The sequence below is a fragment of the Ammospiza caudacuta genome, chromosome 7, assembly GCF_027887145.1.
Source record: "Ammospiza caudacuta isolate bAmmCau1 chromosome 7, bAmmCau1.pri, whole genome shotgun sequence".
Classification (NCBI taxonomy): domain Eukaryota; kingdom Metazoa; phylum Chordata; class Aves; order Passeriformes; family Passerellidae; genus Ammospiza; species Ammospiza caudacuta.
This window is the reverse complement of record NC_080599.1, coordinates 48,007,688-48,033,114: the sequence shown is the minus strand read 5'-3', so window position 1 is coordinate 48,033,114 and position 25,427 is coordinate 48,007,688. Positions and strand designations below refer to the sequence as shown.

Sequence of the window (25,427 nt, the reverse complement as noted above, 5' to 3'; positions counted from 1 at the left end):
TTTTTTTTTTTCTTTTTTTTCCTTTTCCCTTTTTGTAGAAATTATTGAGCCTACTACCTCTAGTCGTGTGTCAAGCCCAGGTCAGTATCCCCCGAGGAGGGTCGGTGCCCGGGGCTGGCCCGGGCTGCTGTGTCGTGGTAGTGCTGGGCTGTCCCTGTCGTTGTGCTTCCATTGGTGTGTCTCCCCGCAGCCTTTGTGTCTCGTCCTCTTTCTCCCTGTTTGGAGCAGCTCTCCCATCGCTGTCCCTGCCATGGTGTGTCCCGGTGGGGCTGTGCAGGGCACTGCTCCGTGTCAGCAATCCCCTGCTCTGGAACCACCTCACCCCCGAATCCTTGCTGGTGTTGTGGCCCGTGTGGATGTTGGTTTGAGGATGTGCAGATTTCTCGCTGTCTCGTCTCTGACTGGCCGTGGGACGGAGCCAGGAGCTGTTGGGAGGTGTTTGCACTGCCAGTGCCAGGAGGGGATGGTGGGAGCTGAATCCCTCTGTGTGCCTGGAGGGTGTTCACAGCTCCTGAGGGCTCCTGCTGCATCCCCGTTCTCTCCTGTTGCTGCAGGACACCCTCAGTGGAGCTGGTCACAGAATTCTGGAATGGTTTGGGTTGGGAGGGACCTCAAATCCCACCCAGTGCCACCCCTGCCATGGCAGGGACACCTCCCACTGTCCCAGGCTGCTCCAACCCAGCCTTGGGCACTGCCAGGGATCCAGGGGCAGCTCCCGCTGCTCTGGGCACCTGTGCCAGGGCCTGCCCACCCTCACAGCGAACAATTCCTTCCCAATATCCCATCTGGGAGACAAAAACAAGCAGAATTTTCCTCTGGCAAAACCTTCACCAGATGTGTGCTTTTATTTCCTAACTGAGATTAAAAGATTGGGAGGACTGTGCCAGAAAGCCACAGCAGTGAGGTGATAAACCAAGTGAGGCAGGTTAAACCAAGGGCTGCAGAAGGAAAGGCAGGCACAGGTGATTCCAGCACCCCCAGACCTACAGGAGCAGCAAGACAAGTGTTTAAATCTGCAGAGCTTTAATCAAAGAGCTTAGGGAGGGCAAGCTCCAGTGTCACTCCGGGGGCAGAGGTGCTGCCCCCCTGCCCTCCCAGGGAGCTTCCCAAAGCTCTCCATCCCCTCTAGGGCAGAATCTGTGCCCTGTCTCCATCTCCAGGGCAGAGATTGTCCTGTGCCTGCAGCCAGAGCCGCAGCAAAACCTCTGCACGACATCTCCATCCAAACCCACGGCATGGGAGGGTGGACTGGGCTGCAGAAAGCTGATAGTGCCTGCAATAAAAGTTCCTGTCCTTGGCATTTCCACAGTTGCTTTGGAGTGCCAAGCAGTTGGAAATAAGCTGGGGAATTATTATTTGAGTTAAGAGAGGCTGAGAAGAAGGAAAGGGTCGCCACTGCGTTGGTCGTGCAAAGCGGCGATAGGAGAGCCCCACTCTGGTGCTGTTTAACTCTGGGGTTTGTAACTCCTGAAAAAAGGCTCTCAGCCTGATCCTGTTCCAGCTCTGTCTGGGAAAGAGGGATAATGCTGGGGGGTTGCAGCTGGAATGGGCTCCAGTAGCATTTCTGGGTTTGATCTGCATAAGTGAGTGCTCCAACAGAGTCACAGTTGTTCCTAATTTTCAAAAGCTGCTGTTCAAGTAACACAGCTTTGAGAAGTGTTTGAATTCTTGTCTGCAGAAATTTGCACCAAATGAGCAAAATTATGTGTATTTCTGGGAGCGGCATGGAGATGGGGGGGTGGAAAGGAATAGAGTCCTTTAATAATGATCCCTCTCTTAATTCTGAAAGCTCAGTGCTAAATAGAGAGGGCCTTTTACAAACATGAAATTGAGAATATGAAAACCTCTGAACACAATAGTGGAAAAATTTAGGAGCCATTAAAGTTGCAATAGTTATAAACTACATGAGCAAATCCAACTTTAAATTACCAAGGAAAGCACTGAGCTCAGTTTGCAGTTGAAAACCAACATCTGTTCTGCTGAAAGACAACAGAAAAGGGGAGGAGGGCTTAAAGACAGTTCTCAAAATGGCTGCAAATTTATTATTGAGTCTTTCCTCCTGGAAATCAGCCCTGGTAGCAGCAGTGACATTGCAATGAACTGTTCTGTTTGCCTTCCATAATTAAATAACACTGTGATAGTCCCTCTACTTGGCTAATTTTAGCCTGGTAAATAGCTGGAAAATGCCAGCACTATTGTAACCAAGTTATTCAGCTGCAGAGGCAATGAGAACCTTCCCAGAGTGCTGGGAACTGAGTCCCTCATGTGTGCAGCACCAGCAGTGGAGGCAGCACGTTGGGCTGGGAGATGGAGGCAGAAAACCTGGGTTACTGTCCACAGCTGCTTATGACTGTAAAATTAGAATTACCATAAATCACAGAATGATTTGGGCTGGAAGGGGCCTTAAAACCATCTCGTTCCACCCCTGCCACGAGCAGGGCCAACGTTTCTGGCTTTGCTCAAATCCTCCCGGGAGGCTTTGGCCGGGAGCCCTTTGGGTCTGCCTGCCCTGCTTCCCTCATGCAGGAATACCAACCATGGATAATCCATAGGAACTCATTTTAGCCTCGTGTCTCACATCAGTCACAAACCAGAGCATCAGCTGCTTCCTGCTCAGTCAGGGCTGCGCAGCTAATTAGCTAATTACCACCATCCTTCAGCTCTTGAGCACGGCTTCAGGGGGTGTGCTGTGCTCCCTGGAGAAGGCTCTGCTGCTGCAGGACACAGACCCTTGCTGAGGTTTCAGTGCTGAGCCAGGGCACCCCAAAGGGGACCAAGGCTCCCCAGAAGTGCAGGAAGCTCCTGACAGGATGCTCAGTGTCCCATCAGCACTGCCTGAGTCCCCAGGGTCATCCTCAAGGACCAGCCTTGGGAGTGACTCTCTGAGGAATCTGCAGCAGCCCTGCAGAACTTTCAGCATCCCCCCAGTTCCCAACAGGGCACAGAGCATTTAGGACATTTTTAATTCATGCAAAGCAGCGCCGTGTTGGAGAGCCCTGGTGACACATTTGTGCCTTTCCCTGCTGGAGCCCCTTTCCACACATTTGGGGATTTACTCTCCTAATTTGGAGCGACAGTGCTTCAAGCATGTAGAATTAGCTGCAGAAAGTTAGGAAATTGGGGCCACGGTCGGTATGTGTGTTGTCAGCCAGCGCCAGGAGCTGCAGCTCCTTACAAATCTTCCCTCCTTCAGCATAATTAGTTCGCAGGTGGTGTCTTGGAAAGCCTTTGAAGATGTTGCTGAATTCTTAACGCTGACTAAACAAGTAACTGTGACAGGTCAGAGAGAATAATTGAGGAATCTTCTTTAATTAATGACTTCACATCTTATGAGGCACTTTTATAAAAATTGGAGTGGGAGAGAGAAGGACCTTAAGTTATTTAATTTTCTCAGGAACAAAAGCGTGTGTTTAAATGAGCACTTGGGCAGGTTGGACAACTCCTTGAACCCCAGTTGCTTCTCCCCGCTCTGCCTTTCTGCATATCTAACACATTTAATACGCCAGGATACCAAACAATACCTCATTTCAAGCAGGTTCTGTTTGTTCCATGGGAAACCTGCCAACCCCTCCAGTTTTTTCTCCTCTTATGCAGTCGCAAATCCCATTTAAATCAATCAGTGGTTTTGTGTAAGGAGAATCCGCAGGGTTGGACTCTGAATTTCGGGATTTGCGGTGCTCTTTCCTGCCATTATTTCTGTCTGTTGGTGAGGAAAGCAGCGTGTTCCTGCAGCTGGGGGGCTCTGCATGGCAGCAGGAGATGCTGGTGCAGCAAACCCTGGAGCAGGGAAGGGCCTGGGGCAAGAGGCAGGGCCAGCTGTGCTTCACTGCCATAACCCAGCTGCTCTTCCTTATCCCTGCTCCTGCAATTCCTCCCAAAACTATAAAGGACTCTGAAAAGGTGATTCACATTTTGGGCAGCAGATCCTGGATCATGGCACGTTTAACTTCTAAATTCTGTTAGAAGCAGATGTGTGACTGTGCTCACAGGGGTTCTTGGATGAGGGAAGAGATGAGGATCTGACTCCATGGTTCAGAAGGCTGATTTATTATTTTATGATACATATTACATTAAAACTGTACTAAAAGAATAGAAGAAAGGATTTCATCAGAAGGCTGGCTAAGAATAGAATAGCAAAGAATGATAACAAAGGTTTGTGGCTCAGCTCTCTGTCCGTGCCAGCTGACTGTGATTGGCCATTAATCAGAAACAACCCCATGAGCCCAATCCCAGATGCACCTGTTGCATCCCACAGCAGCAGATAACCATTGTTTGCATTTTGCTCCTGAGGCCTCTCAGATTCTCAGGAGGAAAAATCCTAAGGAAAGGATTTTCCATAAAAGATGTGTGCGACAGAATGTGTGTTTGCTCCAAGAGCTTTTGATGCTTGGTGGCCGCTTTGGTGCCCCCAAATCCCCCTCCTGGGATCCCATCTCCATCAGCTGCTGGGAATCACCCTCCAGCACCCAGCCCCAGAGCACCAGAGTTCTCCTGTCCCAGTAACAGACACAGAACTGATACAGGGCTACCAGGCCTTGCTGTGAGTAGTTTGGCATCAAACGGGTGAATATCTCGAAAATATCCATATGTTAAACCTCCTTGTTAGTCAGCTGACAGCTCTGTGTTCAGAGCACATCGTGGGCATTGTTGCTGCATGCCAGAGCCCAGGCAGGTGTGAAATTCAGGCGAAGCTGGTGTCTGCATGCAGCCAGCTCCGTGCACCTGCACCGTTAATTCTGGGTTTCTGTGGCCCAGCCACACTGGGAATTATCTCCTGGGGGAAATAGCTGCCTTCCAGTGCTGCAGTCACCTGCTGCTTCAAGCAGGTGAACTCTGTGCTTGTGAATCTTCCCGGGAAGGCACATCCTCCCAGTGAATGTGTGGAACTGGGTAAACATTCCTGTTTAAGCTGAACGAGCGTCTCAGAGTGTGCTCAGTGACATTCAGCGTGCTCAGAGCCTGCATCATCATTCCAGCAGAATGTTTGAACACACTAAATCGTATTATTCACTGCTTGCTGAAGAGATGCATTATTTAATATCAAGAGAGTTGCTTTCTATCAGCTGAAAAATAGGACTAGAACTAGGTCGTTTTTAGTCCATTGATTCCCACTCTCTAAGCCAGCATGTAAAATACAAGAACGTTTTTTTCCTGATGCTGTATTGCCTACAAGCCTTCTGTCAGTGGGGATTTCAATATTAATGAGTTTTCCCACGAATATGAGAAGCCCACTTAGGAGAAGAAGCTGCTCTGAGAATCCTGAATATTTTACAATATCACACATCGATCAGTTGGCTGGAATTTCACATCTTAACCAAGGAGTGCTTCTGAGAGATGCCAGGAAAGCAGAGCAGGGCCAGGTGTGAAATGGCTCCTGGAGGCTGTGAGAAGGGTGGAGGATGTGGAGGCTGGGGAGATGCTCAGCCTCCTGCTGCTGCTTTCTCCCACTCGTGTGTTTGCAGTGCCAGGGGTGAACCAGGAGCTTCCTCCCATCTCTCAGTGAGATTCTCAGCATCCAGGGATCCTGTCCTTGCTACTGGGTGTGTGTCAGTGTGCAGATCAATTCCTGTTTCTGTCAGGTGTGTGTTGTGCGTGAACCAGGAGGTTCCTCCCATCCCTGAAGGATCCTTTCCTTAGGATTTTTCCTCCTGAGAAGCTGAGGAAAATGCAAACAATGGTTATCTGCTGCTGTGGAATGCAACAGGTGCATCTGGGATTGGTCTCATGGGGTTGTTTCTGATTAATGGCCAATCACAGTCAGCTGGCTCGGACAGAGAGCCGAGACACAAACCTTTGTTATCATTCTTGGCTATTCTATTCTTAGCCAGCCTTCTGATGAAATCCTTTCTTCTATTCTTTTAGTGTAGTTTTAATGTAATATATACCATAAAATAATCAATCAGCCTTCTGAAACATGGAGTCAGATCCTCATCTGTTCCCTCATCCAAGAACCCCTGTGAGCACCGTCACAGCCGTGCCCATTCCCTGGGCATCTGGACAGTGCCAGCACCCTCTGGGGATGAACCTGTCCCCAAACCCACCCTAAACCCACCCTAAACCCACCTTAAACCCAACCTAAACCCCCTGGCCAGCTCCAGCTGTTCCCCTGCTCTTACACAACCTATTTACACCTTCCCCAGACTGAGACGAGCCCCAGCTCTGACTGAGAGAAGACAAGCAGGAGATTCCAGAATGTGATTCACCAGCAGGAAGAGAGCAGTCTGTGTTTTTATTTATCACAGAAGGATATGTTTTAAGTGAAGGTTTGATCAGCCAGAACTGGCTGACTACAGGAGTTGTACAGGAATAAATATGCATATATCCATCTCGATGAGATGGGTGCCCATGTGCAGGGATTTGAAATGTACATAGAGCTGAGGATCCAGAACCTCAGGGAGGGCCCAGCTCCGTGTGGAACTTGGAGGAGCCTGCAGCTACAGCTGGCAGGGAAGGATCTGATAAACTTGGGTTGTTGAGGGAGGGAAGGCTTGGGGGATTAGGGGACTTGTCAGAAAAAGCCTGTTTGAAAACTCCATGAATATGTCAGTTTTAAAGAAATTCAAATAAAGGCCTGTTGAGTTTTGAGTGGGAAAAAAAATAGGTTGGCTTCCTTCCAGGCTCCCCATCTCATTCCAGGCAACACTTCTTCTTTTTTTGTCTTTTCCCTGTCTGAATTTCACACCAAATGGAAATTTCAGTTCCATGCCAGCTGCATTTAGAGTATCTGTGCAACATGGACATTTTGATGGAGTTGCCAACAATATTTCCAGCCAGGATGGAAAACAACATCCCAGGATGACACAGGATCAGCCATTTCCTCACTCTGAACCTGGTGTTTCAGAGCTGCATCTTTTCCTTCCTCTCACTACAAACAATTGCAAGGCCCAGCCTGCTGAGGTGGAGTTTAAGCTGGCTTTTGTCCTCCTTTAAACTTTCCAGATGAGCTCTTAACGTGTCACCAGGCAACCATGGAAGGCTGAGAGTGGGTTTTTCCATGAGGCTCTCTGGGTTAAAGAAAGCAGCACCAAAATCTGTAGGGTTAGTATTGTTGCTGAGCCAGGCCTGCATCCTTCAGGAGCAGGGTGGGAGCAGTACAAGCAGCAGCTCTGAACAATTAAATAAATACTCTTTTATCACTGGCACCTGCTCCTGCTCGTGGTTTTCAGGAAGCCCAGATTTCAACCAAGCCTCTGAATCCACAGAACAGTGTGGAGCCATCTGATTAAAATTTTAAAGATGCTTTTCATTAAGATGGAAGCTGTGCACAACATTTTCCCGTTTCCAGCTGCTGAGTCAGGCGGCTCCATAAGAGTGTGCTGCTGGCGTGAGGAAGATGAGCTCAGTGAGGGGGTGGCAGCCTGCTCCACACTGGGCCAGGGCCTGGGGTGGCGCTGGGTGACACTGGGTGGCGCTGGGTGGCACTGGGTGACACTGGGTGATGCTGGGTGACGCTGGGTGGCACTGGGTGACACTGGGTGGCACTGGGTGGCACTGGGTGACACTGGGTGGCGCTGGGTGGCACTGGGACAGCCAGCAGCACCTGTCACTGCACACTCAGGGTGAAATGATTGACCTTGGCCCCTTTTGTGCCCCTCACCATGGCTGAGATCCATGGCTGAGCTCTGTGTTTCTCTGTCCATCATGCCCCTGTCTGTGCAGTGAGCATTGTCACTCACCCTTCCTCTGTCCCTGATGGCTCTGCAGTGTCTGTCCCCTTCTCAGAGGGAGCTCTCTGCAAAGCCAGGCAGCTCAGAGAACAGCTGCCTTTGGGAAGCTCAGGAGGATCAAACAGGGTGTGGATTTTGGAATGGGAAAACAGGGAGAGATGTGAATAACCCAGAGCAGAGAGCTCTGCTCAGAGAGACCCTGCAGGAACGAGCAATGCCTGCCTGGAAGGATCCCAAAGCTGCTCTGCCCTTCCCCCCCACAGCCACATTCAGCACCCAATTTTCCAGAACCACAGAATATCCTGGGCTGGAAGGGACCCTCAGGACCAGTGCACTGCCAGCAGAAGGAGCAGGGTTTTACAGAGAGGTGGAAATCCCACCCTGCTCAATGCAGGCTAGCACTGTCCAATTCCCAGGCAGGTGCTGGACAAACCTGAAGGGTTTTAGTGCTTAGGGGTTATACATGGCACAAACTAGGAAAAACAGATTGGTTTTGAGGCAGAATGTGTCTTCCTGCACGTGTCTCCAAGGCTATCAGAGCCAGTTTGAGGCATCCATCTCTGTCCCAAAAGCACCAAGATACTGCACTAATTGACAGAGATTTTCAAAGGCATGGCTCTTAGCAGAACCTGCCTGCCTAAAGCTTCCAGCCAGCTTTGAGAAATCTCAGCTGTTGGGGGTTTTTTCCTCTCTTCTGTGTAATAACATATGCAAAGCTGAGCCATAATGTCTCCAAAATCCTCAGGATTAAGCTGAAAAGCGAGTGGGGCAGGCTGGGCCATGAAAAGCTTCCTGATGCAAAATCCCCCAGCAGCAGGAAAACCTGCAGAGCAGCAGCAGGCAGGAAGGGTGAGGGGCTCTGGAGAGGCACCCCCAGCAGAAATCCCAGCCCCAAATGGCTCTGGAAGGGGGGGATCATTCCCTCTCCCCCACAGGCAGCTGCAAGAGCTCAGAGTCCTCCCAATGGCAAATCAGCTCCGGCTGCAATCCCAAATAACTCATCCCAGGCAGCAGGGACTGGGGGAAAATGGAACCACAGAAACTCAGAATGGCCTGGGTTGGGAGGGACCTTACATAAATCCCACCCAGTGCCACCCCTGCCGTGGCAGGGACACCTCCCACTGTCCCAGGTGCTCCCAGCCCCAGTGTCCAGCCTGGCCTTGGGCACTGCCAGGGATCCAGGGGCAGCCCCAGCTGCTCTGGGCACCCGTGCCAGGGCTGCCCATTCTAACAAAAGGATCCCTCAGTGGGGTCAGTGCTGGGAGATGGATCCCTAACCTGGAGCCACCCCCAGGGAGCCGCAGGTGGCAGAGGTTGTGTTCAGGGTGGCAAATCACTAAATCACTGCATTAAAAGGTGCAGGCACTGAATCCCATGTGCCCCACTGCTCTGGAGGGTCAGCTGGGAGGAGGAGGAGGAGGCAGGGAATGATGGCTCCCAGCCCAGCACCTGGGCACTGCATCCCTGAGCACCTGGGCACTGCCATTCCTGAGCACCTGAGCACTCTGGGCATTCCTCAGCACCTGGGCACTCTGGCATTGCTGAGCACCTGGGCACTGGCATTCCTGGGCACTCTGGGCATTCCTGAGCACTTGGGCACTGCCATTCCAGAGCACCTGGGCACTGTGGCATTGCTAAGCACCTGGGCACTCTGGGCATCCCTGAGCCCCTGGGCACTCCTGAGCACCTGGGCACTGGCATCCCTGAGTACCTGGGCACTCTGGCACTCCTGAGCACCTGGGCATTGCTGAGCACCTGGTCACTCCTGCACTCCTGCCATGTGAGAGCCCCGTGCTGGCTGCAGCCCAGCCTGGCTTGGGGAGGATCTCAATCAAGTTGAAAAGTAGCAACGATTTTGCCGGGGCAGTGTTTGAACACCGTGGAGCGCCATGAATAGTTAATGTCACGTCAGGGGCTGCAGACAAACGCTGCTGGCTCTGAGGAGCCAATAGCTCAGGCTGCTGTGAGTGATGCTTGTTCCCTGCACACACAGCCCCGTGGAAATTGCAATCATCCCTCATGAGGGGCTCGGTGCTGCTCACTGCAGCCCAGGAGGGGTGGCCTCTGCCTGGCTGCTGCTCTGGGAATGGCCAGGGCAGCCTGCTGTGCCCTCCCTGCTGCTGCTGGGCACACACAGTTGTGCAGAAATGGCTCTGGGGGAGTCCAGGTGCATGCCTGTATGGAGGGGACTCTCCCTGTGCCCCTCAGTTTGGGCCTGTCACCAAGGACAGGGCAGCCCTGGAGGCTGGCACAGCTGTCAGTCACCCAATCCCAAATCCAGGGGGTTGGAAAAGCCTCCCCAGATCACTGAATCCACTCCCTGACACATCCCCACCCTGTGCCCACCCTGTCACTGAGTGCCACCTCCAGGTGACACCTCCAGGATGGGCTCTCCAACCCTCCCCGGGCAGTTCCAGTTCCTGACCCCCTTTCCATGGGGAAATTCCTGCTGTGCCCACCCTGTGCCCACCCTGTCACTGAGTGCCACCTCCAGGTGACACCTTCAGGATGGGCTCTCCAACCCTCCCCGGGCAGTTCCAGTGCCTGACCCCCTTTCCATGGGGAAATTCCTGCTGGGGTGTGATGGTGTTCACAGGGGTCAGAGGGTGAGCGAAGAGACGAGGATCTGACTCCATGGTTCAGAAGGCTGATTTATTATTTTATGATATATATTACATTAAAACTATACTAAAAGAATAGAAGAAGGGATTTCATCAGAAGGCTGGCTAAGAATAGAATAGTAAAGAATGATAACAAAGGTTTGTGTCTCGGCTCTCTGTCCGAGCCAGCTGACTGTGATTGGCCATTAATCAGAAACAACCCCATGAGACCAATCCCAGATGCACCTGTTGCATCCCACAGCAGCAGATAACCATTGTTTGCATTTTGCTCCTGAGGCTTCACAGCTTCTCAGGAGGAAAAACCCTAAGGAAAGGATTTTCCATAAAAGATGTGTGTGACACTGTGCCCACCCTGAGCTCCCCTGAGGCTGTTAGGATGCAAGGTGCCGCTGTAACTTCTGAAATCAGCAAACAGTTGGACTTTGTGGTTTATTTCATCCATCACCTTCTTCCAATCAAAACACTATTGATGATTAATTCCTTGGCTATATGGGCACAGTTTGGGGATAAATTTCCATGGGTTATGGGCTTTTAATATTCCTATAAAAAGAGAGGAATAAATGCACTATGCAGAGATGTGACCAAGAGGAACCCACCAGAAATGCTTAAGAAAATCAACAGAAATCTGAATAAACCCCACATCTTAGAAATCATCTGCCAGGCACCTCAGTGGAAGATTTGCTGAAAGGCTACCAGCACTTCCAGCCGAAAACTTCCTTCCTCATCCACCCAAAAAGGGACAGAAATCATGTTCCAACCTGCCTAGCTCCACATCCTTTGTCAAGAGCACAAGAATGATGTGGAAACCGTGCAGAAACTGGAAAGCTCAGTGTAAAAAATTATCATTCACGCTGCTGTATGACATTGCTTCAACACAGCAGAACCAACAAAGTCTCCCTGATATATGAGAACTATCAGAGATTGCCACTGAACACGGAGATTTAATGTGCTGCTTAATTCAAGAGCTTATTTACAATGTCACACGTCACTTGGAGAAAAATGGCTCTGACAACCAATCATTTAAAATATAGGAAGGATGTTTAACAAAAGGTCAGAAGTACAAATATTTTACATATTAACTACTAATAAATTCATTTCCTCTCAAAGTTAGGAGGATCAGCAAATGTCTCCAAAGCCATTTGCAATATTTCAGCACAAGGCCCAACCTCTAATTACCAATGTAAGTTGTAAATAATTGTCAAGCATGCAGATGAGCCAAAAATTCTCTCAAATTAAAGTAATTAGCTCCCAAGTCAAATTTTTCTGTCACATTAAAGCGCTTTTCCTTGTCTCCAGTGTGACACTTACAAATGAGAGCCACATTGTCAGGGAAGCAGTTATTGTAGGCTGCCAGAATGATGCCTGAGGAACCTGAGCTTCCCAGCAGTGCAGGTTTTCCCTTTTTTCTCTGCTGCTCACCCCACGTGGGAGTGGGGAATTTATTTATCCAGCAATTTATCCAGCTGGAACCCTGGCAGGTGGCTCCAGAGATTCCTTGGTGTGGGAATGTCCCTCGTGGAGAGCCTCAGGGCTTGGCTCTTCCTGCTCCTCCTTCCCTGAGGAACCTTCCAGAACTCCTGGGATGGGACACAGGGATGGGGGAAAGGGAATGGGAGTGGGAATGGGAATGGGAATGGGAATGGGCATGAGAGAATGGGGAGAGGGAATGGGAATGGGAATGGGAATGGGAATGGGAATGGGAATGGGAATGGGAATGGGAATGGAATGGGAATGGGAATAGGGATGGGGATGGGGATGGGGATGGGGATGGGAATGGGGATGGGGATGGGGATGGGAATGAGCAGCTTGCTCCTCCCAGTGCTTTCTCTGGCACCTTCATGGTTTATTCTCAATGTCCTCTCAACCAAAGCTGTGTTTGCCCCATCCAGTGGAGGATCCTGATCTCTGGGCTGTTTTCCTGTTTAATTTTGGGTTCCCAGGCAGGGCCCAGAGTCAGGCTTGGTTTCCATTTAACTTCAGGCTAAACAAGGCTGGGTTTGCTGCAGGTGAACCCAAAATCAGGGCAGGCGTGGGGGAGGATGGAGTCCCAGCCTTGAGCACACCCTATCCCAAGCCAGCTGTGTGCAGAGGGCTGCACAGAGCCCTGAAATAGCACAGGACTGGCCTGAGCCCTTCCAGAGACCCCTTGCTGTGGCTGCTCCCCCCAACAGTTGTTGCTATCCCACTTTTCCTAGGCAAGCCAGCAGGGCTCAGACTCAGACATCCAGGCTGGATGCGTGGTTTGCTTTGCCCTGGGTGTGCCAAGAGCAGTAAATGTGGAGGATGCGTAAAGGGAGGGACAGGCTGAGCCTCACCCAGCGCCTCAGCCATTAGGGCTGGAGACAGGAAAGGCTCACCCCGGAGGGTGCTGGCACTGCCCGGGCTCCCCGGGAATGGGCACACTCCCAAACCTGCCCCAGGAGTGCTTGGGCAGGGCAGGAAGGGCCAGGGGCCGGGATTTGGGACTGTGGGTGATGGGTGTGCTCCTGCTGCCCAGAGCCAGCGAGCCCCTCTCCCTTGGCTGATTCCTGCCTTCTCTTTGCTGGTTAAAAGGGCATGAGGTGCTGATCCCACAGGCCCAGCCCAGGGCTGGCGTGGATCTCCTCTGTCTGACCAAGCCAGCTCCTCCTCAGGGCTGTTCCCATCTGTGAAAAACACCAATCACTTGTTTTTAAACATTTAAAAGTTTAATAGTAATAAAACAGTTATAAAAATAGTAATACAATTAGAGTAATAACAATTTGGACAATTAGGATTAGGACAATATGAGACAATAGAGACAAAGAGTTACAGACAGTCCGAGTACCTATTCTGGGCAGCATGAACCCGAAAAAGGACCCATGTTAACAGAGGATTAACCCTTAAAAACAACAGCATGTTGCATATTCATACCCCTCATACATGATGTATAAATTCCATTCAAACACAGGATTCTGTCTGGGCAGTGTCAGCTTCTTCCTCCAAATCCTAGCACCACCTTCAAGGCAGGAAGAAGTTTGTTTCTTCTGATAATGGAGCAATAAATTCTCTTTCTCTGACAGATTTAGGTGTCCTGTGGCTGCTATCTCAGTGTGAGTCCTTTCTTTAAAAAAGTATCTTACATAGCATAGTTTCTATTTTAACATTTTGTTCTAACCCAAAACTATATTTACCACACTACTTAAGAGAATTAACACAGCATAACTTTCTAACACAGCACATATAATATTCATTGTAATATTTGTTAAAAGCCAATCATAAAGTACACATAAAGTACATTTTTCACACATCTGTCACTCCAGAGCTCCCCAGGGATGTTCCATCCATCATTCCAGAGCTCCTCAGGGATGTTCCATTTCCCCAACACCACTGCACTCCTCAGCCACACAAAGAAATGGGACACGGCTGCAGTATCAAAGATGATATATAAAGCCAAATTTCCCTCTGTTCCCTCGCAGTAATTTCCCCATAAATACTCCTGGGGGCTGTGAAGTGCTCCTTGCAGCAGGATGGGAGTCCATCAGGGCTGTGCTATTTCATCCTGCTCAGCTCTCCGTCTTCATTCATCCCAGGCAGGCGTCACAGGGACTCTGTGCCCTGCACTATTTCAGGGAAGGTGCTTCTCTTTGATACCTCCAGCTTTATCTCTGCCTGCACAAAACTGCACTGAAACACAGCTGAGCAGAGAGTGAAGGCTGAAAATGGGGGGTGTTCCACTAAAGCTTGTCCTGCCCTGTCACTGTCACCCCTGCTCTGATCCTGGCACACACAGGGACATCCACAGGATCCTGGAATGATTTGGGATGGAAAGGACCTTAAAGCCCATCCCATTCCACCCCTGCCATGGCGGGGACACCTCCCACTGTCCCAGGGTGTCCCAATGTCCAGCCTGGCCTTGGGATCCAGGGGCATCCACAGCTGCTCTGGAAATTCCATCCCAGCCAGGAACAATTCCCAATTCCCAATGTCCCACCCATCCCTGGGAGCCATTCCCTGTGTGCTGTCCCTCCATCCCTGTCCCCAGCCCCTCTGCAGCTCTCCTGGAGCCCCTTCAGGCCCTGCCAGGGGCTCTGGGCTCTCCCTGGATCCTTCTCCTCTCTAGGTGAGCAGGAACCACAGTGGGATCTACAAAGGGACCAGGAACTGCAGGGATTTTTAGTGAGGAACCACTGAGTGCTCTTGAGCAGTTGGTGAATTGGGAAATGCTCTGTTCCAGAGGGTGATTTGGGAAATGCTCTGTTCCAGAGGTGATTTGAGATCCTCATCCCGCTCTGTCCCCCGAGCCCCATCCCAGCCCTGCTGTCCCTCTGTGCCAGGGCTGGCAGCCCTCGTGGAACAGCTCTGCTTTGAGCCACACCGCCCTCACCAGCAAAAGCTATCTGACTTTGAAATCTCCAGGGCTGGGTGTATTTTTAGCAGTGTGAGATGAGTCTGTGGCTGTTTGCAGTGTTTAGCATGAGTTATTTGTTGGGGAAAGGTGACTGACTGCTGTGGAGGGTGGGCAGGGGGTGTGGGTCTCCCTCTGGCTCCCCCAGCCAGGGAGCCCCAGTTCCAGGCAGAGATCCCCACAATTCAGGGTTACACAGCTGGTGGCCGTGGTTACCGTGTGTTCGTTGCTTGGGTGTTTTTTTCAACCTGTAAATATCGTATTTTACATTTTACCTCAGTCAAAATCAGCACCAGGATCGGTTTTGCATTGGACACAGGGCACATCTCAAGTGGGGTCTTCATGACTGGAACAAGAAATGCCTCTGACTCATTTTCTGTGCGTACACAAACACAGGCTGGGATAATATTTCACTTTAAGGCATTGCTGGTGGCACGTCTCAAGTGTTTAAATTACTAAGCTTTCAGATTTTAGCACAGCAAACAGCTGATTTTTACTTATGCAGTTCTAGTAATCGTATTCTAGCCCTTGTTTTCCCATTTTAAGACTCACAAAATGCTTTTTTATTCATTTAAATTTGAAATAAGGACAAATCAGCATTTCATCTCCCAGCTCCTGCCCTGCCAGCAGCCCTGTGTGAATGCTGATGGACAGGCCCTGATAACAGCCCTCTCTTATCAACCCCATCACTCTTCTGGGGCTCATCTCCTGGATCTTCCTGCCAACACTCCCATCCCAGAGGATGATAAAGCCCCTCAGTTAAGCACCTGGCACTTCCAGCCTTATCCTGCCCAGCCCTGGCTTATCCCTGGGCAGAGCCAGCTCTTGGACAGCTCCTGCAATATTCCGTGTCCTTCCTCAAGGATTTTCGGAGAGATTTGTCTGAGCAGTGCTGAGCTCTGCTTGACAGATAATGCACAAAGCAAGGTTTGACTGCAGCCCCACCACGCAGGGATGGGCTTAGCCAGGTCTGTGCCCTGGGCTGGGGCAGCTCCTGGGGAGGATGCTGTGGGACAGGGATGCTCACAGGACATTCCTGCCAGAATCCTCATCCCTGCAGCCTCCAGCCCTGCCCTGGGCAGCTGGGCCAGGCTGGACAGCCTTTCCAGGGAGGGATTTTCCCTAAAATCCTAGCCAGAGCTGATCCAGAACTGACTCAGAACTGATTCAGAGCTGACCCAGAGCTGGTCCAGAGCTGACCCAGAGCTGGAAGTGCCCAGAGCTGACCCCAGCACAGGAGGGATGTTTTGAAGCAGACCAGGCCAGAGGAACAGGGGGCTGGAGAGAACCTCCATGCCCCCATGCCTGCTCCAGAGGCATTTCCACATTTGTGGAATTCCCAGCCTTCTCCAGGTGCTGCCATGGTGGCCAGGGCTCTGTTTAGCTCCAGCCTCCACCTGGAATTCAGAGTGATCCATTTACCTCACTCCTGCCTCTCCCACCCCAGTGCAGCTCCTCAGCCTCAGCATGATTGCGTTTGCATGAGACTAAACAAATCCCCTCATCCATTTGCAGACAAGGCTTCCAGTTTTTCTCTCCCAAGGCCAAGCTTTGCCCTGGCCTCCAAGGAGGTTTCTGTGCTGCCCATTCCCCTGGCCATGGGAGCTGGTTCCAGCTCTGCAGGACCCTGTGCCCATCACCACTGCTGCTCCCTGACAGAGCCTTTACAGACTGCCCACCTCCTCCTGCACAGCCATAAATCCTCCAGCAGCTTCAAGTGGAACAAAATGTAGAGATGTTATCCCCAGGCCTCGCTCCAGCCTTCTGAGGCCCATTATCTCCCCATCTTTTCTTCTAAAAGAACCTTATTTGACAGCCTAGCCTTTCTCATCTTTCTTTTTGCCTTACTGCTCTGACCTTGAGTTAGTTTATTCCTTCCCTCTCTGTATGTTTTAAACGTTGCACCAAAAAATCCAATTTATTAAGGCTTTCCTTTAGTAAATGATTAACCTGAATATGGTTAAATTAAATGCTTATTAACATCTCCCTGCATAATCCATTTAACAGAATTAGTCTTGCTTATTCAGACAACCTAAAGGGGTCTCTGCTTTTGTCTACACAGCATCAGCATTAAAGCTTATAATTATTTCTGGTTAATGCAGCCCTTGGTGCTAGGAAATGCTGGTTTGTGTGTTCCAGCATAGCACTTCTCCTAATCTCTTGTATTAATTAGAGATACTGATATAATATTACTTTGTTCCTTTCTATTCAGCACCAGGAGAGATGTCTGAATATAATCCTATCTGTGCTAAGGGTGTCTTAAATATTTCCACAAGTGCTGGCTGGTGTAAAACATTAGGATTAGGTCCAGTAATCCCTAAATTGGAAGAAAGGAGGGCTCACAAAGGCACGTGAGCACAGGAGGTGTGCCATGGCCAGGCAGGGATTTCTCCTCACCCTGAGGGGACATTTAAGGTCCCCACCAACATCAGTTTCCACCCCAAGCCCCTGTGGGTCCCTTCCCATCCCTGATGATGCTCTGAGTGTGCCCCCATTCCCTTTCCCTTTCCCAGAGGGATGCAGCCACTCTGGCTCTGAGCAAAATTTGACTTACACAGCAGCACAAAAGTAAATTATTGCCCCTCAGTGGCTGCAGCTGACATTTTAAACTCATTGTGCCCTGTAAATCCTGGGTCATTTGGTATTTCAGACATCAGGCTGCTCGTGGAGCTCGTTTTAATATTTTCCTGGATGGAAATTCACTTTCTTCTGAGGCATTTCAAGGTGTCACCCCCACAGGCTCTGAATTTGCAGCACCAGATCATAAAGTCATGGAATTGTTTAGGCTGGAAAAGCCCTCCCAGAGCAGGGAGTCCAACCATGGCCAGCACTGCCAAGGCCACCCCTGGGCCATGTCCCAAGTGTCACATGCACTTTGAGATGCCCCTGGGGATGGGGAACTGTGAAAAACACCAATCACGTGTTTGTAAAATTGTAAAAGCTTAATGGTAATAAAATGGTTATAAAAATAGTGATACAATTAGAGTAATGATAATTTGGAAAACTTGGATTACGACAATGCGAGACAATAGAGACAAAGAGTTATGGACAGTCCAGGTACCTCTTTCTGGGCAGCATAAGCTGGAAAAAGGACCCATGTTAACAGAGGATTAACCCTTAAAAGCTACAGCCTGTTGCATATTCATACCCCTCATACATGGGGCATAAATTCCATTCAAACACAGGATTCTGTCTGGGCAGTGTCAGCTTCTTCCTCTGAATCCTGACAGCACCTTCAAGGTGGGAAGAAGTTCGTTTCTTCTGATAATGAGGCAATAAATTCTCTTTCTCTGAAAGATTCAGGTGTCCTGTCGCTGCTATCAGTGTGAGTCCTTTCTTTAAAAAAGTATCCTACATAGCATCATTTCTATTTTAGCATTTTGTATAACCTAAACCTATATTTACCACACTACTTAAGAGAATTAATACAGCATAGCTTTCTAACACAACACATATAACTTCATTTTAATATTTGCAAAAAGCCAATAATAAAATACATGCATTTTTCACAGGAACCCAAACCTCCCTGGGCACTGTGCCAGGGCTGGGCAGCCATTCCCTGGAGAAACTCCTGAAGCCCATCCTGACCCTCCCTGGGCACAGCTCTCCTTCCCTCTGGGCACCCAAACCCTCTGAAATCAGCTCTGTGTCACGCTGGGGATGGGGCCTGTGGAAATGCCCGGCATGGCTGCAGGTGTAATCACAGACTCTAATAATTCCAGCTTTTATTTAAAGCCTAATCACACATTCCTCCACCATTACCTCCCTGCATAAATATTAAGACTGGGAGCTCATGAGTGCGTATGTGTGTGTGTGTATGTGAAACAATGGCATGGTAATATTTCAGCAGGGGAAAAAAAGGCAGCTGGTTTATGCTGCTCTCAAACATTTAAACCTTCTCATTTTCCCCTAAACTGAGGGCTTATTCTGACACTTTTGGAACCATCCTGTAGTGCTTTGAAAAATACCAAGTCCAAGAACAAAGTGACCTTGCATGGCCTTGCACAGGAAAACAAGGACTGCTCAGTCCTTACCAAAATAATTACTCAGAGTAGATCAAGGACTGAGCAGACCATGCTAAGAGTCTTTAAATTTTAAAGGTGTGTTTGTTTTAAAAGTTTATACATCAGCACAAAGCTGTGAAATTTTATTAATATCCAGCAACAGCAACTTGCTGGCAAGCAATGAATTCAGGGAGCCACAGGAAAAATAAATCAAAATTCTGAGGGGGAGAAGAAAAAGTCTGCAGGAGATTATTAATTTTTAAGGATTTTTAAGAGTCTAAGCCAATATTTTAAACTATGTGTCATCCAGTAGGCCTTGTGTGACATCATAATTGATAATTAAACTTCTCCAGGTTTGCTTCTCCTTCAGGTTTCTTTTCCATCCAATTCTCCTGCTTAGGCAGCTTTGGGAACTGTAACTTTTCTATTATCTCCCAAGTCAGTGCATTTTCCCCCCATTAACTCCCCTCTTGCCTTTGTGCAGAAACAATCCAGGTATGATTTAATAAGCCCTGGAAAGACAGAGCTGGTTCATATGCAGGAAATCAGATTTACATAATTTTCCGCTGGCTTTTATATCTACTGTAGTTCAAATTATCCTTAAGTTGGGGAAACTCTCTTCATAGCATAAAATGAAATAGCACCTGTGTTATGCTTCAGCTTCCCCACCCGGCCCTCGGAATAAATTAAAGGTTGATTTGTCATCCTGACTTAGTACACAAAGTCCTTTTGGAATGAGAGGAGAGGAAGGGCCCTGGCCTGCAGTTAGTCACAGTCATCAGTCACCAAACTAAGCTTCAACACCAAGTTTAATCTTGTTTTGTTTTGGGTTTATTACCTGAGCCTTTCTGCACGGGGGGAAAGCAGAGGATTTGGGGCTGTGTCGCACTCTCTGCGCCAAGTGAAACGTCACACACTGCAAGTGGAGCTGCAGAGGGCTGTACAGAAACCAAGGGGATGCTGGTGGTTGGGATTTGATCCAGGATTTGGGCTGAGCAGGGCTCGGGACTGGAGGCTGCATCCTGGGAAAGCAAACAGGATTTGGTGCAGGGTGAGGGAGCAGCTCCTTGTCCTCCCCTTCCAAGAGCAAAGCCATGGGTTTCACAGGATCCTGGCATGGGTTGGCTTGGGAAGGACCTCAAACCCACCCAGTGCCACCCCTGCCATGGCAGGGACACCTCCCACTGTCCCAGTGTCCAGCCTGGCCTTGGGCACTGCCAGGGATCCAGGGGCAGCCACAGCTGCTCTGGGAATTCTATTCCAGGGCCTGCCCACCCTGTCAGGAACAATTCCTGCCCAATATCCCATCTAAATCAACTCTCATCCAGCTTAAGGCAGTTCCCCTGCCCCGTCAAGGACAGGGTTTCTGCCAGGTGCCGAGGCACAGCTGGGACACTCCCAGTCCCAGGGACCAGCTCCTCCCTTGCTCCTCAGCACTGATTTCTTTCTCTTTGCACTTTGTGTGCATTTACCCAGGAATTCGAGAAGGGCTTTGTGGTAAACAAATAAATACAATTTCTTCCAAATGAGTATTAATGTCTATAGCTGAGCACCATTGTCAAACTCTGGCTTCTGGAGTTGGGCAGAAAATGAGCTGTTTCCCACAAGGGCTTCATCCAGTCCCCTCTCATTGATTGCACTGCAGATCTTCATGCTCAGTAACCTAAAAATGGATCGATTATTCAGCTGGTTAAAAACGAAGCACTCCCATTTCCAAGTGCTTGCCTTAAAAACAATTCCAGCTGCTGGAGCGAGCGGGGCTGTTCCCTGGGTGGGGTGGCAGCAGGGCTGGGTGTGCTCACAGCCTTCATCTGCTGCCCAGAGCAATCCTGCTGCTGCCCTGAGAGGGGAAAAATCCTTACCCATGGAGAAGGGTGGAATGTGGGGGTCTGAGAGAGGGAATTGCCACTGACCCCTGTGCTTGCCTTGCAGCTCCCAGCACAGCCCAGTACGGCATCACCGGGCACGCCGAGGTGCTCTTCTCCTGCTGGTCCCTGGTGCTGACGCTCTCCTCCCTCAGCAGCATATTCTACCTGAAGAACATCCTTCTGCACTAAATGTAAAGACCCATAAAAGGCTTTTAAGGATTCTCTGAAAGTGCTGATGACTGGATCCAATCTGGTAGAGTTTGTTAAAAGCGGCGTGGGATATAATCAGTGCTTACATGGGGATGATCGCCTTCTGTAGAATTGCTCATTATGTAAATACTTTAATTCGACTCCTTTTTTTTGATTAGCTGCATTACCTTGTGGAGCAGTACACATTGTCCTTTTTTAAGACGTGAGAACTCTGAAATTACTTTTAGAGGATATTAATTGTGATTTCATGTTTGTAATCGACAAGTTTTCAGAAGCATTCAGTCATGGTCTGCTGACTCGCAGACTGTAGTTTACAAAAAAAGGATATTGCAGTAAAAATGTGCTTCTTTAAGGCTGCAATACAAACATTCAGTTCCCTCCTCAACTAGCATTCTATCCAAACTTACACAAAAAACATTCGTTCTTTTTTGAGTAAAAAAAAAAATCTCAAATAATATTGCCTTCAAAATACTTCTTCAAAATATTACACATATCTAGATTTTCTTCTAGCATGATATTCAGGTTTCAAGAATGAGCCTTGTACTATAACTGCGTTGCGCAGTACCGCTTTTGTTCTCTTCCCTCCTTCCTGCCAGTTCAGCATGGTTGTGCCTTCATGAAACACGACTTTCCTCTTCCTCTCCAACCGGTCTGGAATGTGTTCTGGGAAATGCTGGAGCATCCTTTGGAGCGTAGGAGATGTCTGGGTGAGGCCAGAGGGGCCCGGGCTCCCAGGAAAGGCTCCTGTCCCCCTGCAGGAGCTGCTCCAGGGCAGGGCTCAGCTCAAGGGCAGCACCAGCTCCTTCCTGTCCCTCCCTCCACCGCCACTGAGCAGTAGGTGACCTCTGTAAAAACGACATTTCCCGTTAGGAAACAGAGCTCCAACGATTTTGTGGCACCTTTTGAATGTCGGAATGTTCCCCCAAAGCCAAATTCCCACCTGGCTGCAAATGTCAGGACCGTCCCTTTTGTATTGCTGGCAAAGCCAACGTGAATTGGTATTTTTCTTGCACTCAATTTTGTACTGGTTTGGCTGATTTAGCAATGATAAAGGATGCTTTGAAGCATGAGACACCTGCAAATTCCTGGAGTATCAATTTTCTCTCTCCACATATCCGTGTGGCAGCAGCGAGGCTGCTCCTGCTGGGGGCACGTGGCTGTGCTTGGGGAGCCACCTGGGCAGGCAGGGCTTGGGGAGCTGCTCCCCTGGCCAGGGCTGTCCCTCCAGCCCCACACACCATCCCATGGAGGGGACCCTGCTGGCACACCCTGAGGGATCCGCCCAGCAATCCTGTGCGATGGTGCTCCATCCTTCACAGCCCCGCATGGCGCTGGTGTGAAGTGCTGCTCACACAGAGCTGCCACCTGTGCCGCTCACTGGGGTGGCCGTGGCCAGCAGCCCTTGGGCACCACATCCCCTGGTGGCCCCAAGAGCTCCTGACCTGCTCACCAACAACTACTGACAGCAGGAATAAGAAAATCCTTATCACAGAATCCTGGGCTGGGCTGGGAGGGACAGAGCACATCCCATCCCACCCCTGCCAGGGACAGGCACAGGAACATCTCCACTATCCCAGGGACAGGGACACCTCCACTATCCCAGGGACACCTCCACTATCCCATCCTGCTCCAAGCCCCATCCAGCCTGGCCTTGGGTGGGCAGCACCACTTTCACTGTGATCTTCACTGCCAGGCTCTGAGTTTGAGCTCCAGCAGGTGGCTGGAATTTCCCAGTTCCCCACTTTTCCTGCTCGTGGCAGGTGCTGGCAGTGAGCAGCCCCAGCCTTGGGAATACTCAGCAGTCCCAAAATCCCCATTTTTCCAGCAAGGAGGGCTCAGAGCTGGCTGGGCTCAGTATGAGCTGTCCCAGGCCAGTGCACAGCCAGGAGGTGCAGTGCCTCTGCTGTCCCTGCTGAGCGAACAGAGATGTTCACTCCAACAGATGGCAATAAAACACCCTGGGTCACTCTGCATGTGGTCAGTGACAGGCTGCATTATTTCTCTTATGATTTACAGCCATGTGCCAAGCAGTTGCTGTTATCAGAAATGTGGCATTTTTTAAAACCTGGAATAACATGAACGAACCCATTCTGCAAGGAAAGGGTACAAACTCACCTCAAATGAGTTTATCAGCCCTGATACCCCCATGTCTCTTGTATTGCAGCTTTAAAGTGCTCTATTTTAGAATCCATTCACTAGAAACAGTGGTGCTGCAGGAAGTCTTGTGTCAGTGCAGTTTTCTGAAGGGAGAAATGAGGCTGTGGATAACCCCACCCATGTGTGTAAAACTGGGAGAGGGTTCTATGCTGTGGCTGGATCAAACCCTGCATTCCAGTGATTCCTGACATTTGGAACCTGATCTTTCCAGCAACAGAATAGAATGAGCAGCAGCTTGATTAAACATGAAAAGCAGAGCATTCAGTGAAGTGTTGAATGTTTGCATTCGCACCAGGGAGAGCCACTGGGTGGCACGGACGGGACGTCCTGTCCCACATTTGATTTTCACTTGGGGGAAACACCCCAGAAAGAAACCTCCATACCCACAGGAGGAGCGGCAGAACTGGGAGCCATGTCTGGGTGCCAGGGGTGATTTTGTGAGGCAGGGGAGTGTTGAGGGTGAGAGGGCCTGAGGGTCCCTGCAGGGTTTCTGAGGCAGGGGAGTGCTGGGGGTGTGAGGGGCTGAGGGGCCCTGCAGGGTTTGTGAGGCAGGTTTGTGTGGGGCAGGGGCCTGAGCGGCTCTGCAGGGTTTGTGAGGGGCTGAGGGGCTCTGCAGGGTTTGTGAGGGGCTGAGGGGCTCTGCAGGGTTTGTGAGGCAGGAGAGTGCTGGGGGTGTGAGGGGCCTGAGGGGCTCTGCCGGATTTCTGAGGGGCAGGTTTGTGAGGGGCAGGGGGCTGAGGGGCCCTGCAGGGTTTGTGAGGGGCAGGGGGCTGAGGGGCCCTGCAGGGTTTGTGAGGGGCAGGGGGCTGAGGGGCCCTGCAGGGTTTGTGAGGGGCCCTGCAGGGTTTGTGAGGGGCAGGGGGCTGAGGGGCCCTGCAGAGTTTGGGCAGGCCTGGAGCCGCAGCAGAGGGCTCAGGGGCACACACCTGGCTGGGGTGAGCTGGGCTGGGCTCTGTGCTCCCAAAGAGGCAGCAGAGTGAGCACAGCCACTCCAGGGCTGCAGGATGGGAGGGTGCTCAGGGCTGGTTCCAGCCCCTCATTTTGGGGGCACTTTGGGCAGCTGTTGGAAGGTTTGTCCTGTGCTTCCCTGCTCTGTCTGCCGGCCAGGCCGGCTCTGTGCATTCCATCCTTCCCAACACAAAAATGTTCAGCTGAGCATTTCCAGCAGGCTGCTGGAGCCCCCAGGCTGGGAGGGCTCCTGTGCAGTGCCTCAGGGCTGTCCCCACACTGTGACACTGCTGTCACACGGCTGCTGGCCCTGGCACTGAGCTGACACTCAGCTGAGCGTGTCTCACAACTCAGAGTTGAACAAACGCAGCTTCTCAAGGGTTTGTGTCTTGGCAGGATCCTCCAGAGCCAGACAGCTTTTTTTAAACTTTTCAATAGGTTTTTTTTTAGAGTTGATGCTGTTTTTGAGATCCAGGAGTGTTAAACCCATCCCAGTGACAGCTGCTTTTTTTGCACATTTTCTGAGCAAGTGTTCAAAATAGACAATGGCAAATGTTCTGCTACCAAAACCTCCACAAAGCCCACAGAACTGTGTTATGAAGAATGTGTATACCAAAATATGTATTTACACGGATAAATATGCCTTAAAGACTAAATATGCATTTACTTCTAAGGCTGGATCAGCCTCGTGCCCAGTCTGGAGGTAAATAATCCATATTTCACAGCTGCCATGGAGGGGGGTATTCTCTGGAGGAAAAAAAAAAAAGAAAAGGGGAGGGTGGGGAAGCATTTCTTTTAAAAGAATCTTCAGTAGTTTTAAAATCCTTGCATGAACTGCCATGTGTGAGGAGGAGTGGGGAGAGGATGGAGTTGAGCCTGGCGCTCCAGCACTGCAGGGTTGGCTGTGGGGCTGGCAGGTGCCACCACAAACTGCCACATCCTCTCCCATGTGCCCCCACACACCCAAATCCCTCTGAGGGGGGACAGAGTGAGGGGTCTGGGTGTTTCCCAGTCCCACAGGGCTGTGGAAATGGGACCACCAACCCACAGCCTCTCCTGCTGCAGCTGACAACACAGGAACCTGGGAAATGGGGAAATGTTGGCAAAAAAAGGGAATTTAAAACCCAGGAATTAAAAATTCTCCATTCTGCCTTAGCATTGAGAGCAGAGGGATGAGTGCTGGCAGGGCAGGGAGGAGCTGGCCCTGGGTTTGGCCAAGAGCGAGGGGGACATGGCAGGACAGGGACCCTGGCCATGCTGTGCTGTGCTGGGGCTGGCTCCTGGTTTGTGCTGCTGCCCTGAGCTCCAGGGGCAGGGCAGGGATTTGCTCTGCAGCCAGGAAAGTCCATAATCCCCCTGGAAACAGCCAGGGCAAGGCAGTGGCACCGGGGCTGCTGGGGAAGGGATTCTCAGCAAATCCCCCTCTCGGAGCTCTGTGTGAGCAAGGCTTTGCTGGGGCACCTTCAGCGCTGTTTGCTCTGGCTCCTGATGCCTAATTCATGAAGGGCTCCCAGGCTCCTTCTTATTAGAAAATTCTCATGCTAAAAAACGCGGAGATCAGCATATTTGCCACCTCTCATAAGCTG

General features: G+C 50.4%; 1 protein-coding gene across 2 annotated transcripts in view; it reads left to right on the top strand.

Moving 5' to 3' along the window:
- The window catches only part of NEGR1 (neuronal growth regulator 1), a 154,513-nt gene extending 131,370 nt beyond the window's left edge, over window positions 1–23,143 (top strand). For both annotated transcript variants that reach the window (XM_058808342.1, XM_058808341.1), the window contains one exon: window positions 20,591–23,143. In XM_058808342.1, coding sequence (XP_058664325.1) covers window positions 20,591–20,715 — 125 coding nt within the window. In that variant the 3' untranslated portion in view covers window positions 20,716–23,143. The remainder of the gene's footprint in view (window positions 1–20,590) is intronic.
- The last annotated feature ends 2,284 nt before the right edge of the window (window positions 23,144–25,427 follow it).